Here is a 12665-nt window from a genome sequence, read left to right as displayed (position 1 = left end):
GGCGCCCCCCTCCCTCATTCCTTGTAGAAAGTGAGGACTCGGCGGGCCGCCTTCTGTCAGAGCCCGCCTGCGTCCAACACGCCTACCCTAGGGAACACCGCAGCCTGGCCCGGCCCGCCTTAGACGTGCTCCGAACACGGACGGGAGCCTCCGGGTGGGCACAGTCACCCACCACAAAGCCAAGCCTGTTTTATAACGAGGTGTTGACGGTCGCGTGTAATTGACTGAATCCTGTACCGCCAGTGACAAACGGGATGGCCGCGTGGGTGCAGGCGGCGGTCCGGGAGCTGCGGCCGCTGCCCAGCATCACGAGAGAGGACGGGGACACAGATGGCTGGCCCGGGACACGGCGAAGGCAATATTCCAAGCACGATTCCTGCTGAAGGTACACTGCTTCCACCCCGTCGCAAAGTCGGACATTATCAAGCTGAACCATCCTGTCAGGGATCGCCTATACGTTTTTTATTTCTTGTTTGCCTCCCCGGAAAGTCAGCCCCTCGAGAGCAGGGGACCCTGTCCATCCTGTTCAACACCACGTCCGCAGCACCTTGCGCTGAGGAGACATTTGAGACCGAGGTGAGGACAAGCGAGAGAATGAACGGATGGACACGCAAACACCTCCTGAAAGACGAAGGGAGAGATGCCAGGCCTGGTGTAGCTTCCCCGAGGCCACTATGCATTCGGCCCAAAGTGCATCCGGGCTGAGCAGGGAGCAGAGTAAAAGGCACAGCCCGAAGACGACATAAAGACAAGGCTCTGTGGTTCTTATCCAACAATGTGCATCAGAAGCGACAGGGGGCTTAAAGTCATATCGAAGCCTGGGTACCGTCCCTGGAAGATGTGCTTAAGAAGCCACAGGAGGAACGGAACAGCCAGGATTCTAATTTTTTTTTTAATTTTTTTTTTCATTTATTTAATTTTTGAGAGACAGGGTGCAAGCGGGGGAGGGGCAGAGAAAGAGAGAGAGAGAGAGAGAGAGAGAGAGAGATGCAGAATCCGAACCAGGCTCCGGGCTCCCAGCTGTCAGCACAGAGCCCGACGCGGGGCTCGAACTCACAAACCGTGAGACCTTGACCAGAGCCAAAGTCGGACACTTAACCGACTAAACCACCCAGGTGCCCCTGGACAGCCAGGATTTTAAAAGCCACGCAGGGGGGGATTTCAGAGGTACAACCTCAACTGAGAGCCACTCACGCTTCCCGTGGCAAGGTCTGCCGTATGCCTACACATCCGTGTTCGCTCGCTTCATTCAACCCTACGATATTCCTGAAGGCCGTGCTATCAGCCTCTCCACGTGACAGAGGCAGAAACAGACCCAGACACGTTAAGAGGCGGGCCCAAGGTCGCACAGCCGCTGGACCTCACCCACCCCTACTTCGGGCACTGAAACGGCGGACAGAGCACGGTTATCGGACTTTGGGCACCACCGCTGACGACAAACAAGGAACGCTGCTACAGGCCAGGGCGCTGGCATCCACAGGGACTGAGAGCAGGCAGCAGGACACGAGGCTGGGGCAGGTGGTGGCAGAGGGCGCAGCTCTCCGGGCCCCCCCCCCCCCCCCCCAAGGCATGGGCCGAGCGTCCCACACACACGGACAGCTCGAGAGCATCGGGTTTTGGTGCCGTCTCGAAACCGAAGCCGTGAGTCACGAACACCAAAGGGCCAATGGCATTCAGTCTGTGCAGAAGCCCTACTTCCTCACGACACGGCAGCACACGTGTGGAAAATGGGTAAATAAGGGGCGTCCGGGGGGCTCGGTCAGTTAAGCGTTTGACCCTTGATTTCAGCTCAGGCCCTGATGGTTGGTGGGTTCGAGCCCCACACTGGGCTTTGGGACTCTCTCTCGCCCCCATGAGTAGGTGCTCTTTCTCTCAAGATAAATAAACTTTAAAAAATAAATAAAATGGGTAAATAAAGCTTAATTACTCAAAGGAGACAAATGTAGTCACCTGGAAAATTCGCTATGTAAAACACCTCAAACCCTACCAATAGCACATAATTCAATGTCACTTTTTACCAAAATTCAGATTTACCAAAAACCTAATTAATTAGAAGACTAACCGCAGTGTCTCCTTACTAAGAAAACCCCTAGTTGGGCACCTGGGTGGCTCAGTCAGTTGAGCGTCCAACTTCAGCTCAGGTCATGATCTCACGATCCGTGAGTTCGAGCCCCGCGTCGGGCTCTGTGCTGACAGCTCAGAGCCTGGAGCCTGCTTCGGATTCTGCGTCTCCCTCTCTCTCTGCCCCTCCCCTGCTCATGCTCTGTCTCTCTCTGTCTCAAAAATAAATAAAAACATTTTTAAAAAATTTTTTTAACTTTATTTTAAAAGAAAAAGATTGTAGCTGTAGTTCCCTCACCAACTGTCCAGGTGACTCTGAGCTGGTTACTTAATATTACGTGTCTCAATTTCTCCCCTAAAACATCATCACACGACCATCCCCTCCCCTTCCCAGCGATAAGAAAAAGTCAATAAAGGTCTTGTTTTTTTTTTTTTTAAAGAGAGAGCACACAAGTGGGAGACATGGGGGAGAGGGGGAGACAGAGAATCCCAAGCAGGCTCCACACTCAGCACGGAGCCCACCGTGGGGCTCAATCCCACATCCCTGGGTCATGATCTGGGCCAAAATCAAGAGTCAGACGCTTAACCAACTGGGCCACCCAGGCGCCCCTCAACAGAAGTCTTAATGACGTCGGAAAGGTGCCAAGAGCGGCCACTGCAGAAGACAGTATGGAGGTTCCTCAGAAAATTAAACATAGGGGGCGCCCACGTAGCTCGGTCGGTTAAGCATCTGACTCTTGATCGCGGCTCGGGTCATGATCTCACAGCTCATGGGTTCAAGCCCGGCAACGGGCTCTGCACCTGCCTGGGATTCTGTCTCTCCTTCCCTCTGTCCCTGTGTCTCCCACTTGTGCTCTCTCTCTCTCTTGCTCTCTCAAAATAAATAAATAAACATAAAAAATTTAAAAAAGCGGGGAGGGGCTGTACCTGGGTGGCTCAGTCGGTTAAGTGTCTGACTTCGGCTCAGGTCATGATCTCACGGTTTGTGAGTTCGAGCCCCGCGTCGGGCTCTGTGCTGACAGCTCGGAGCCTGGAGCCTGCTTCAGATTCTGTCTCCCTCTTTCTCTGCTCCTCCCCTGCTCACACTCTATCTCTCTCACTCTTTCTCAAAAATAAATAAAGATTTAAAAAAATGTTTTTTAATTAAAAAAAAAAGAAAAAAGAAAATTAAACACCGAATCACCACATGATCCACTTCTGGATGTATATCCAAGAGAATCCAAAGCGGGACCTCAGGGAGCTATTGACACACCCATGTTCATTGTAGCCTTCCTCCCGACAGCCAGGACGTGGGAGCACCCCAAGGGCCCACTCACAGAGCAACGGACAAACAAAACGTGAGGCATCCCTACAAGGAAATATTATGCAGCCGTAAAGAAGAAGGAAATCCCATCACACCTGACTACCTGGCTAGACTTTGAGCTTAGGATTCTCTCTCGCTCGCTCTCTGCCACTCCCCTGCTCTCTATCTCAAAACGAATAAATAAATCTGAATCCTTCTTTAAAAATGGTTAAAATGGTGGGGCGCCTGGGTGGCGCAGTCGGTTAAGCGTCCAACTTCAGCCAGGTCACGATCTCGCGGTCCGTGAGTTCGAGCCCCGCGTCAGGCTCTGGGCTGATGGCTCGGAGCCTGGAGCCTGTTTCCGATTCTGTGTCTCCCTCTCTCTCTGCCCCTCCCCCGTTCATGCTCTGTCTCTCTCTGTCCCAAAAATAAATAAAAAACATTAAAAAAAAAAAAATTAAAAAAAAAAAAAATGGTTAAAATGGTACGCTTAACGTTACGCATTTTTTTGCCACAATAAAAAAGGGAGGAGGAAAAAAGGTGCCAAGACACTGGAGACACACGCTGCAGTCTGTGAATGTTTCGGAGCGTCTCTGACCACGCGGCCCTCTGGGTGGGTGGCCCCGAGGGCACTAAAGGAGGAAAATCCTGGAAACCATTTTGACAATCAACTTCATATATTGAAAAAAAAATAAAAATAAAAACAAAAATAAAATAGGTTAAAATAAGTAAATAAATAAAGGAGGAAAACCCAAGTTGCTGTCGGGACTCACTCGCAGCATAGAGGGCGACTTTGTCGTTCTCCTCGTGGCGCAGGAGGTTTTCCGCATAGTTTAGCCGGCTGCCTCTGAACCACTCAGGGACGTCCGCGATCCCTTTTGAGGTGTCCACAACCTACAGGAGATGACGGCAAACGCGCACGATGAGATCCACACGGGAATAAACAAAAGACACTCTGCTTCCCAGGAAGCCCGCTAACCCGGCCCAAAGCATCATCAAATCGTTTCATAGACTGAACACCGAACTGGCCTACAGACTTGAAACTGAAAAGAGATCAGCGCCCTCTAGGTAACTGGGAAGAAGTTACACACCAAAGTTGCCAAGAGAGGTAATCTTAAACGTTCTCACCACAAAGAGAAAGCAGGGGAGATGGTGGGCGTGTTAATTTCCACAATGTATCCGTACAGCAAATCATCACGCTGGATGCTTTAAATATATACAGTTTCATTGTTAATTATTCCTCAATAAAGTTTGAAAAAAAAGAGGGACAGTCAGGTCAAGCGTCCGACTTCGGCTCAGGTCATGATCTCACAGTCTGTGAGTTCGAGCCCCGCGTCGGGCTCTGTGCTGACGGCTCGGAGCCTGGAGCCTGCTTCGGATTCTGTGTCTCCCTCTCTCTCTGCCCCTCCCCTGCTTGCACTCTGTCTCCCTCAAAAATAAATAAACGTTAAAAAAATTTTTTTTTAAGAAATTAATGCCAAAGGGAAAACACCATCCCCAGTAACGTACTCTTTCAACAAATACTTACGAAGCACCTACTTTATGAGAGCCGCTGACAAAAAGGGAATAAGACAGATGTGGCACCTGCCGAATGTCCCAGGCTCCGACCAGACACACGGAAAACCAGGAGATGGCGATGGCATGCGCCTGCCCCTCCCACAATTTCCCCGACCCGGGTCCCTCACCTCCTTCCTCGAAGGGCTCGAACCTCGACTTTCCTCCCCAAGTGCCGACAGATGAATCTTTCAGGATGGTTCACCCCACCATCAAACCCGATAAATTAAACTTTGAGGAACAGGAGACCCCCTTTCCCCAGATATTCACTGACTGACAGCATAAGGAGTCGTAAAGGTCCCTAAACTCCAGGCTTAAGAAACGATAAACCTCGGGGCGCCTGGGTGGCGCAGTCGGTTAAGCGTCCGACTTCAGCCAGGTCACGATCTCGCAGTCCGTGAGTTCGAGCCCCGCGTCAGGCTCTGGGCTGATGGCTCGGAGCCTGGAGCCTGTTTCCGATTCTGTGTCTCCCTCTCTCTCTGCCCCTCCCCCGTTCATGCTCTGTCTCTCTCTGTCCCAAAAATAAAAAAATAAAAAACGTTGAAAAAAAAAAAAAAAAAAAAAAAAAAAAGAAACGATAAACCTCATGGCGTAAATGGAGTTAATAGCACCACGAACTGGGCACTAAAATGGTGAAGGTGGTAAATTTTGTGGCGTGTATCTTACCACGGTTAAAAATTTTTTAATAAAATAAAAACGAAACGATGTCCTGCCACGTAGGGTGGCCCGCGTTCCCAGGACGGGGCCTGGGGTCCACGCATCACGGAGTCTAGAATGCACGCTCTCCGTGGAATCTGTGACCTCAACCCAACTTTCTGCCAACTCTCTAGAACAATGATTTTCTCCCCATTGGTGTGAGGCTTGGAAAGAAGATAGGACTCAGTGTCCCCAAAAACAAACACTTCATTTTGGACCACAACCACAAGAAGACAGTGTGTGTGCAAAGTGTCTACTCACCTCATCATACATGCGGGAGGAGATGATCCCACTGAATTTCCAGAACTTGGCCCAGAAGTCTGAATAGGATTCAACCGACCAGTGGTATAAATCATCATAATTTTCTAAAAAGAAAACAAAACGGCACATAGCTCAAGTAACGCTTCGAAAGCCTTAGCAGTTCAGCAAGGAGATGGCCACACCTAAGGAGTCACAGGTTTGTCAGAGGCAGCTGATGGGAAACGGTCTGGGGGCGGTGGTGTATCCTAATTTTCACCAGAGCAAACCTACCACCGCTGGCCCCTAACACGAACAAAAGCATGAGGCGCTGACGTCATACCCTGACTGGCAGTGCCTGAGAACACGGGCTCCGGAGCCAGAAGGCCTGACTTCAAATCCCGCCTTGGCCACGTGCTAGCCGTGCGACCCTGTGGAAGCTACTTAAGCACGCCGTATCTCGGTCTCCCCATCTGTCAAGTGGAGACGGTTCACGGCACCCCCTCTTCGTGGGGCTGTTGGGAGAACTCAAACGAACACAGGCACGAGATGCTAGAACGGGGCCTTGGACGTAGCCGGAGCTACGTTAAGCCTGCTATTATACCACGCGAAATGAGGAAAGCCCCATCTGACAGATTTGAGGTCCCAGAAATGCGACCAGAAGCTCGGTGATGACCTCACATGCGGGTAACAGTGTTGGGGGCGGGGGGAGGCGACTCAGACTTTGGAACAGGCGAAGCGTGTGCATCTGAACAGAGACTCCGTACGTGAGTAGATACGTCCCCCTCTCTCTTTTCTACGCAAACGGAAGCAGGTTCTTCACACCAGGTTCTGATCCTGAGACCCTGGGCAAGTCCCTTGCCCTCACTGGGCGTTTTCAATCTCCACGTATTCCCAGCAGGCTACACGTTCCCATGCTGGTGCTCCTAGGACAGACCGGCAGAAAGATGCCCAGCAGGTGTCAGGAAGAGGAAAATGGGGCATCAGGCAATGGCCGGGCTGAAATCTCTCAGTGCCATCAAGGCCTAAGGGTCTTCACTGCTCCCAGTCCTGGGGGGCACGGAGGGGGGGACACAATGATCCCCGCCCGTCGGCAATGCCCCTTCCCACTGAGGCGTCCAGAACTGTCCTCGGGCACGCGGGACTCTGGAGCGGGAGGAAGAGACGTGTCCGGAGAGCAGGGCAGGCTGCGGGAGGCGGGGGCGGCCCTGGCAGCAAGGGCAGGCTGGGGACGCCGGGGGGAAGCCTAGAGCCCAGGCGAAGAACAGGGAGTGAGTGGTACAGCGTCCCCTCTGCAGCGGAGCGGAGAAGGATCCCCCGGATGAGGAGGGGAGAGTCAGCACAGAGGCCACACAGCGAGCAGGGAACACGGGCTTTAGAGCAGTTCGGGTTCGTGGCAGTGAGGCCCCCCCCCCCCCCCGCCCTCACCGCCCGCCCCCTGCCTCCAAGCCCCGGGAGGCCTGCCCTCCAGTCCCACCCCACCGACTCAAGCCGGGGGTCACAGACCAGGTCAACCAGGCATGTGGGGGGAAAAGCACCAGGGATGGCCTGTCTGGAACTCTGGGGCCGGCCCTGACTCTGGAGACCATGCATGGGGACCTGAGGGAGGCCGCTGTGCCTCTCTGGACTCAGTGTCCTTACAGGTCACCTGGAAATTGACTGAAGAAGAGCACGCATCCTCCCGTGACAGTGGGGAGTTAACCCTGCGCTCCGGGCTGGGCTGGATGGCTGCGTCCGAGTCTCGGCCCTGCCACTTACTGCACAGGGACCCTGGGCAAGCTGTGCCACCTCTCTGAGCCTCGGCATTCTCACCTGCAAAATGGGGATAACAACAATGACCCCCGAGGACCAACAGAGCCTGGCTTCAAGACACAGGCTCCGGAGCTCAACCAACCGGGTCCAGGTCCGTGTGAGCTCAGACAAGTGAACAACCCTCTCTGGGCTTCACCGTCTCCTCCATAAGTCGTCCTCCGTGACTTGTCACGGTCACTGCGAAGACCGAACGAGTCAAAACACACAAAGCACTGAGAGACCACAGCTTGGCAGAGGGAAAGGACCTGGTGCGCCAGCCATCGTCGTCCCTGCCCGTCACCTCGCAGGAGCAGGACACGCGGCAGGCTACCCGGCAGCGTGGGACGGGCTAGGACGTCGGGACAGGGCCATGCCAGCACAGGGACGCGTTCATGAGTAGGAGACGCCGGGCTCGCGGGCCAGGAGGAGGGCAGCGCGGGCCCAGGGCGGTTCTGGCAGAGGGAGCCCCCGCCTGCCCTCAGCGGGGAAGCTGGGCTAGTCCGCGGGGCCCCCGGTTCCGTTTCCTCCCGGGCCTTTCTGTTCGATGTCACGCCAGCCCTCACCAGTGGCCGAGGCTCCCAGCTCCGAGAGCTCCCCCAGGCCGACACGAGAGACGGACGGAGGCCCGACCCCGGGGCCTGCACCGAAAGCGAGCCCGTCGGCAAGCGAGGCTCTGGCAGCATCCAGAGGGAGGAAGATGCCACCCGCCTGCCGATGCGGGGGACGAGTGGTCTCGACGGCACCCTAACATGATGAGGGCCCTAGGACAGCAGGGGGACACGTGCCTCTGGAGGGGAGCTCGTCCACATGGACGACCCAGCCAAGTCCTGAGGGACGAGTCGTCAGCCGGGCCGGGCCCTGTGGCTTCTATCCACACCCCGCTCGCAGCCTGCGCTCCCGAGGCCCAGATCGCCTACCACAGGCACGTCTGGTTCAGTCTGCACGACGTTCACAAAGAGCCCGAACTAGCTGCCAATGTACTAAAATCCCAGTTTTCAAACGAAATGCGGGGTTTGCGCCTTCTCCTGAGAAACGAGAATGGCTGGCTGTGGCCGGCCAGGGGCTCCCGCCTCCGGCACTCACATCCCCATGCTGTCCCCGCCCCACGCGGGGCAGGGGCCTGTGTCACCAACAGGATATTATGCAAATGACCAAGGGTGACTTCTGAGACTGGGTCCTAACAGCCACTGCAGCTCCTGCCTGGCTCTCTTGGGGCCCTAACCTAAGGCACCGTCACGCCACATAGCGACAAGCAGCTACAGAGCCGGGTGACAGCTGTCCCCCCCCACCCCCACCCCCCGCCCTCACCCACACGCGAGAGACAACGTCACCCGGCGGACGGTCATGACTCTGGAAACAGACAACAGGCCCGCCACTCACGGCTGCAGCATCCCGACCAAGACCTGTGTTTGCCCACCCGGGAAATGGGTACCAGCACCCACCCGGCCAGGGCTCCGCGGGTTAGGTCAGGGGATGCACGCCCACTGAGAGCCGACTATCACCCTTCCCTGCATAGGCGTCGGCTCTGAAAGTCACCCCCCTCTTCCCGTCCACCCAGGAGAACTCGGACCAGCCTACACCTCCGAGTCTCCACTCACGATCGGACAGCCCAGCACACAGGGAACCGCTCGGGAGCCGACAGCGGGCTGTCCCTACTCTGACGCTCCCTTGGCACGCCCGTTCTGCACGAGCTCTCTCCCCCAGCCGCCCATGAGCGGTTTTAGAGTCAGGACCAAGCCTTCCATTTGCGGGCAAAGGCCATCCCAGCCGCCCGAAGGCTGCCGTGATTTGCGGCTGTGGCACACAGAAAGGCACTCAGCACGGTCCACCGAAGGAGCGCGCACTTGAAAGCGGGTGTCGCTCCCCTGGTTCTGGAGGGCCAGTACCCACGGCGTGCCTCCTGGGGTCTCTCACACGCACACATGCTGGGCTGCAGCCGCAGGCTGTCCACAGGACGTCTACAACCCCCCCCACCCCACCCCCCCGCCCCGAGGTCCACGCGGACGTGTGCGGAGTCCTCAGGTGAGGTCGGCTGGGAGCAGTCACAGGAACCAACCGACCCGCGGCCCTGGGAGTCGGAAAGAATACGGGACCCCGCCAAGGCCCCGCCCAACCTCACGCCAGCCCTGGACTGGGCTCGTGGAGAGGCGGCCAGGCTGGAGAAGGCCGCCCTCCCCGCCCATCCCTCCTCGGGGACTGAGCACAGCTGCAGCCACCCGTGAGGATGTGTCCCTTGCTCTCCCTGCACGTGTGGGCACAGCACTCTGCTCAACACCGCGTGGCAGCTACACACAAAACACTGGGGGCGCAGAAGATACAAAATTCAAGGCCATAGTCCTTAAAGCAATTAGAATGCTCACAAGTTAATGAAAAAGTGAGGCAGGATGAAAGTCCAAATTACACGTGCCTGGAGAGCGGAGAAGGAGAAAATATTCGATGACGGTAATCAAAGAGGAGGAAACATCTGAGATGAATCTTAAAGCCCAGAAGTCCAGGGCCAGGCCTCTGGAAGGGCGAGAAGAGCAGGCTGGCTTAGCCATCAGGAGCAGAAGAGGACAAAAAGACAGATGCCAAGCTCTAAACCACCCCCAGACCAAGAGAGGAACCCCACCGGGGCCAGCTCGTTGCCACCACGTGGGGATACAGACCCAGCAACACAGGCCCTTTAGGTTTTCAAAAGAAGATGGAAATTTCACTTTTCCTGTGTGTCTCCCAGTGTGTGAGCCGCCCAAGTGAAGTCCTAAGTCCACAGCGCCAATCTGGCCCCGGGCACCCCCCCTCCCCCCCCCACCAGCCCCTGAGCAGGCCAACTGGGAGCTGCCAGTGCCCGGTGGTTGTTTACACAGCAACCCGCAGGCCAGGTGCAAGTGACCGCTGGGCCGGATCACCTCCTGTCACCCTCGCACCACCACCCACTGAGGCCGGCCCTCTCATCGTGCCCATTCTACAGACGGGGAAAGTCTGTAAAGAGGCTTGGGAAGATCAGGTGAGTTTCTCTTAATCACGCAGCCGATAAATGGTGGAGCCAGTTCAGAATCCAGGTCGTCAGGTTAGATGGGTCTCACCCACGCACAACCCATGTGCGGCGGTTTCCTAGAGTGGCAGGGCTGGCTCGCCACGGGAGAGTTTGTTACTGCTGGCAGAGGAGACACCGACGGGATGGAGGCGAGAACGCAGAACGATGTTCCACCCCCAGCTCTTTGGAGCCTCGTCTGTTCGCCCCAGCCCGACACACGGTCACTTACCAACTACGCCCTGAAAGGCCCCGGAGAAATAAGCCACATCTGTCTCCAAGGTGCTCCCTGTCCAGTGTGCAGGAGAGAGGGGCGCGACAGGGCTGGGTCTGCCAAGGACAGGGGCTCAGCAGAAGCTAGGACACCCATCGCGCTGTGGGGGACACGAAGCTGCCAGGCGGCCCTGTGTGCAATTCTATGGTCAACAAGGGGCCGTTGTGAACTCGCAGCCAAGGAGTGAAAAGTCAGACCTGTGCTCCGGGAAAGCAAGCAGGGTGCACCGGAGGGAGGAGGGAGAAAAGCAGGAAGCAGGAAACCCAGCCAACGTTCAGGGCAGAGGGAACAAGGGCCCCAGGAAAAGGGGGGCACGTAAGGAGGCAGCGACTCCCCTAGGCAGAGCAGGCCTCCGTGTCTGTGACAAGGACTAAGAACACAGATGTGATGCCACCAGCAAAAACACAGGAGCCTCAGAAGTCAGCTGAGCTGCAGGGAGGCCCAGGCCAGAGTGCTTCTGACCCAGGAAAAGGGCCTGGTGTGCCCAGCCCAAACCCAGCCAGGTGGTTTCTGAGAGCCGGGGTGGTGCCTGGATGGCAGGCCTGGGACTGGGTTCTGCTGGGGCCTGGGAATGCCAACAGGCGGAGAAGGAGTCCCGCCCTAACCCCAAAGGTTCCTCCCTGACCATCTTTCTCCCAGGAGCCTGAATGCCAGCCACACTGGCCTTTTAGTAAGGGGGTGGGGGGGGGGGGGGTGTTAGGACGAGACAGCAGGTGCTACTGGCTGGTGAGTGACCCCCACACACCCAGGAGAAGAGCCACAAGTCAGAAAGACCCTACATCCTACGTCTGGAAGGAAGCCCACCCCCCCCCCCCACCAGGCCAGAGTGCAAGACCCCAGGGAGCGCCTGGCCTAACGAGGGATCTCTCAGTGCCCCCAGGTTCCAAGGCCGGGGGGCTGGGGGACCCTCCCAGGGACGCAGATGCCACAGTCAGGAGTCCCACCCACCCGGAAAGGGGGTCCCCACTTCCAGGGGCTCCTCCAAGCCCCCCAAGAAGGAGACTGGAAATCAGGAGACCCCTCCAACAGCTAGGAGGGGCCCTGCCAGGAACGCCCGGGAGAAGGGGGCGCCCCGGTCCCCAGGAGCGGGCCCCTCTCCGAGGGGGAGCCGGGTTTCTGGAGGGCCCTGGCCCCGGGGACGGGGTGGCCGGGGAGCCCCCGGGCCGCGCGCCCGCACTCACCCAGCGCCAGGCCGCAGGCAGCGCCCACGGCCGCCCGGAAGCGGTCCATCTGCGTGTTCTTCTTGCCGTCAGGCTCCCACATCACCTGGCACTCCAGGATCTCCTCCCCGCCGGCTCGCGGCTGCTTGGACATGGCTGCGGCGGGGGCTGCGCGGGGACGGGCACGGGGACGCGGAGCGGCACTGGGACCGGGCAGGGGTGGGGGTCTGCAGGCGCGGCGGCGGGGTCCGAGGGCAGCTGCCGGGCGGCGGCGAGGACGGCGAGCGCGGCGCGACTGAGCGCGGCGCGGCCGCCGCCTGCGGGATCCCCGGCCGGCCCCGCCCCCCGGAGGGCCCGCCCCTCGCAGGCCACGCCCCCCCGCGTGTAACCCTCCGCGGGCGCCGAGCCTCGCAAAGGAGTACGCGCCGCCACGCCCAGCGGCCTCCGGGTCTCGAACCCGCGCGTGCTGTGGGTGGGGCTGCGCAGGCGCGTTGCCCCCGGGCTCCTAGTCCTCACCTGCGGCGGGAAGGGGTTGAAGCCGCGCGGGAGGGCAGAGGTCGTGGGCCGCTGGCTCGTTCTGTGTTCGTTCCGTCGCCA

General features: G+C 57.6%; 1 protein-coding gene across 4 annotated transcripts in view; it reads right to left on the bottom strand.

The window, feature by feature from the left end:
- AACS (acetoacetyl-CoA synthetase) overlaps window positions 1-12397 on the bottom strand; it is a 54217-nt gene extending 41820 nt beyond the window's left edge. Inside the window, exons 1-3 of one of the 4 annotated variants that reach the window (XM_058691479.1) lie at window positions 12090-12397; window positions 5855-5958; window positions 4117-4237 (exon numbers count right to left, since the gene is read on the bottom strand). In XM_058691479.1, coding sequence (XP_058547462.1) covers window positions 4117-4237; window positions 5855-5958; window positions 12090-12222 — 358 coding nt within the window. In that variant the 5' untranslated portion in view covers window positions 12223-12397. The remainder of the gene's footprint in view (window positions 1-4116; window positions 4238-5854; window positions 5959-12089) is intronic. The other 3 variants (XM_058691480.1, XM_058691477.1, XM_058691478.1) reach the window with 3 other exon arrangements.
- Window positions 12398-12665: the final 268 nt, after the last annotated feature.

The sequence above is a fragment of the Neofelis nebulosa genome, chromosome 11, assembly GCF_028018385.1.
Source record: "Neofelis nebulosa isolate mNeoNeb1 chromosome 11, mNeoNeb1.pri, whole genome shotgun sequence".
Classification (NCBI taxonomy): Eukaryota; Metazoa; Chordata; class Mammalia; order Carnivora; family Felidae; genus Neofelis; species Neofelis nebulosa.
The sequence above is the reverse complement of the archived record's forward strand: the minus strand, read 5'-3'. Positions and strand labels throughout refer to the sequence as shown.